We start from the raw sequence: 4,080 nt of genomic DNA, 5'->3' as shown, positions 1-4,080 counted from the left end.
CTCTCTCTCTCTCTCTCTCTCTCTCTCTCTCTCTCTCTCTCTCTCTCTCTCTCTCTCTCTCTCATATTTGTGTCGCCCGTGAGAACGTACAGAGGCAGCTATAGCTGGCACGGCTGCGCATGTTGGTTTATTATCCGAAGTTTCAAAAACTCTTAGTAGGTTTTTCCAGAAATTTAACAAAAAATTCCTACGGTTATAAATGCTGTGTTCCTGGCATGAGAGAGCTAGCCAGTGGACTAGCAGTAATATTTTAATCGTATCTGGACGTATCAGGATGATTAAGTCCGTTAGTACTGTGTTGAACAAACAATAGAATTATTATTTTGTTAGACCGTTATCTTGTTTTGTGTGGCGGCGCGAGACGGTGGATAGCAACGGCAATCAGATTACCGTGGCTCGTTTTATAAATTCGCATACAGAGCCGCATTTGTTAAATTCTCTAGGTCCGTCCCACCTCACTTTAGCCTACTCAGAATTTTTAGTATGGCTCCAAGAGGTTACTGCATGAGGGGCTGGTCGTCGTTCATTTTGGGCCAGTGCCTGTAATAATAACATCCAGAAATTAAAAAACAGATAGATAGACAGAGCGTCAGACAGACAGACAGATAGATAGATAAACAGATAGATGTGTAATTGTTACCAGTATGTGAGAGGGTTAAGACATATTAAGTGTTTCTACCATTGTACCCAGTGAATGCGTTGAGAACACCATCTCTCTGTATTCACTGAGATAATGCCAGTTTGTTTGCATGTATGAGGTAGCATGTTGTCAGGCACACACACACACACACACACACACACACACACACACACACTTGACATAACCACCTACATCATATACATAATATATGTATATGTGTTTATATACACATGTAGACGCTGTCACAGACATATTCATAATCTCAGACAGTTGTGTATATACACAAACACATATGTACACACACAGGCTGTAGACATGGGGCACAAAAAGTACTACACAGTTACACAATCAGATAGACATACTTGCACAAAGACAGTGTTTCTCTTTCTCTCTCTCTCTCTCTCTCTCTCTCTCTCCCTCTCTCCCCCTGTGTCTCTCCCTCCCTCCCTCCCTCCCTCCCTCTCTGACATACACATACACACACAGTCACATTCACTTTCCCTCCCCCTCTCTTTGCCCCCCCCCTCTCTCTGTCTCTCTCTCCCTCTCTCTCTGTCGCTCTCTCTCTCTCTCTCTCTCTCTCACTCTCTCTCTCCTTATGTCTTGCTTTCTCCTCTGCAGGCATGTGGGTTGGTGTTTCAATACAAGGACTCTTTCTTTTAAGTCAGAGACTACATATTGCTCTTTTCTGGATGCCCACCAATTGAAATGCAGAGAGAGAGATAGAGATAGAGATAGAGAGAGAGAGAGAGAGAGAGAGAGAGAGAGCTATTACTCAAACAAACACCATAGAATCAGACAAGCAATCTAGAATTTGCTGAATAGCAGTATACCAAAATCTATTTCATTCTTTTGTTTACAAGTCACTGGTCTGCTTTTATTTTTGGTAACAGATTATTTCTCAGGTTCTGAATGAGTTTTGTACCTGTCTTCCGATTGGGTAGGGTTTTTTGCCATCTCTCCAGAGTTCCCATTAATGGAGTAAGGATTGGGTTTAGGGGCGGGACTAGCTCGATGTTCTCTTCACACCGATATGCTGCCCGCACACACACACACACACACACACACACACACACACACACACACACACACACACTCTAAAAAATTCAACATTGTGGTAAAGGAAATGCAAGTGCTGGGCAAACTAATCTTCTCTGCAGGATAGAGGAGGATTCTGGGAAATCATAATGGTAGTGTGTGTTCATCCTCTGATTAATTTATGAATCCTTAGGGAGAGCAGAGTTAGAGGGAGACCGATAGAGAGAGAGACAGATTAGTTGCTTCAGTCTGTTCATAATTAATGACGTCTTCTAAAACAGGTTCTTTGGATCCAGGTTGGTGTCATGTATATACCTATCTACCCATTTATAGATCCTTCTGTCTTTCTGTCAGTGTAATCTGTACTAATCAGAAAGAATGGAGGCGGGGTTAAAATTGGCCTGCAGGACCACGGACAGCAACACGCCAAACATCCAATTTTATGACTCTCTGTGTGTGTGTGTGTGTGTGTGTGTGTGCGTGTGTGTGTGTGTGTGTGCGTGCATGCATGTGTGTTTCTATGTGTATATGTTTTTGTCAGTCAAAATAATCCAGATCCCTCATACAGAATTTGTGCATAATATACATCTGTTCATCACAGGAATTTACATGTTTATGTGTGTGTGTGTGTGTGTGTGTGTGTGTGTGTGTGCATGCATGTGTGTTTCTATGTGTATATGTTTTTGTCAGTCAAAATAATCCAGATCCCTCATACAGAATTTGTGCATAATATACATCTGTTCATCACAGGAATTTACATGTTTATGTGTGTGTGTGTGTGTGTGTGTGTGTGTGTGTGTGTGCGTGCGTGCACGCATGCATATGTGTCGCTGTGTATGTATGAACATGTGTATTAAACTACACTCTCTCCTTACCCTTTCACAGCCAACAGACATCCTTCACTCCAACAGGAATCTAGCACACCTGTCGACAGCAGTGCAGAGACACACACTTCATCACAGAGAGCAGAGGAGAGTGGAAGGGAGAAAGGAATTAAGCCCCGAAAAGAAGAGAGAGAGAGAGACAAAGAGTGAACGAGACCCCCCCTTTCAGCAACCCCATCACACGCCATCTATCTGTCTGTCTGTCTGTCTGTGTGTCTCCCTGTCTGTGTGCCTGTCTGTCTGTCTGTCTCTCTCTCTCTCAGTATGAGACTGATGGAGGATGTCAACCCAGTGGCTCTGTGGATCTTTAGAGTGGTGGTCTGGTTGTACTCTGTGCTTTCCTACCTGCCTTGTTTGCTGCTGTATGGAGGATCCAGTAGCGGTTCTGATGCTGGTCGTCGGGTCAAAGCCAAGTCGGTGACGGGGTATGGATCCGGCCCGTACAGAGACCTGGACGCTCTGGGAGGGTTGGCCATGTGCCTGCAGTCCGGAGTGGACACCCTGGACAAAATGTTTGAGTGGTCGGTTCGGCGTTTTCCTAATCACGACTGCCTGGGCACCAGAGAACTCCTCAGGGAGGAGGAGGAGACGCAGGAGAACGGCAAAGTGTTCAAGAAGGTGTGTGAGTGGTTTGAGCCAATCAGAGAGCTCGACAACACCCAGCTGTGACAGGAGGTTTCCCCTGAGGTGTCAGAGATGTCACACGACTGTGTGCAGCAGATATTAAAAGTCAATATTGAATATTAATTTAAAGTCAAACTGTAAATAGTAAACACTGAAGTCTCATTTGGTATTTTACCGTAAATGAACCATTCCTCTTCCACCTTTAAAAAAGCTACTGAATGTTACTGTCAGACCTGGTTATGGTTTTACTGTACAGTGGCCTATCCTGCATCTGAGGGTCACAGTTCAAACCCCGGTGGTGTCAGACTTGACGACCGTGGTACGGAGTCCTACAGAACGGCACTGGTCGTGTTTACCTTGACCGTGCTGGGTGTGTCTGTGGGCTCCTGTCACTGTGCAGAGGTGGTTAACGGTCAGAGGTCAGAGGTTAGGGTTGGTTGTGTGGTAGAGTTTGGTTGTCTGATGATATAATGCTTGTCATCGTTTGGAAAGCTGAACCGTGGTCTTCACGTGTCACTGGAGACCTGAGCTGTTCTCAGGAGACTGTGTGTGATCGTAGGTTTGGGAAAAAAAAGAGGGAAAGGTGCACACACACACACACAGACACACAAAACACACACACGCACTCACACAAAACACACACACGCACACACACACACAAAACACACACACACACACAGACACACAGACACACTCACACAAAACACACACACATGCACACAAAACACACACACACACACACACGCACACAAAACACACACACACGCACACAAAACACACACACACACACACACAAAACACACACACACACACACACGCTCCTCTGCCTCTTCCTCTGCCTCTTTTTGGACAGTTTGACTTGTGAGCCATTCTGGATGTGGCTTAGTAGCATCA

At 45.0% G+C, this 4,080-nt stretch overlaps 1 protein-coding gene across 1 annotated transcript in view; it reads left to right on the top strand.

Moving 5' to 3' along the window:
- The first annotated feature begins 2,826 nt into the window (after positions 1–2,826).
- Positions 2,827–4,080, top strand: part of acsl3a (acyl-CoA synthetase long chain family member 3a) — a 19,067-nt gene continuing 17,813 nt past the window's right edge. Inside the window, exon 1 of the mRNA XM_030778771.1 lies at positions 2,827–3,180. Coding sequence (XP_030634631.1) covers positions 2,827–3,180 — 354 coding nt within the window. The remainder of the gene's footprint in view (positions 3,181–4,080) is intronic.

The sequence above is a fragment of the Chanos chanos genome, chromosome 6 (genome assembly GCF_902362185.1).
Source record: "Chanos chanos chromosome 6, fChaCha1.1, whole genome shotgun sequence".
In the NCBI taxonomy this organism is placed as follows: Eukaryota; Metazoa; Chordata; class Actinopteri; order Gonorynchiformes; family Chanidae; genus Chanos; species Chanos chanos.
This window is presented reverse-complemented; position numbering and strand designations above follow the sequence as displayed.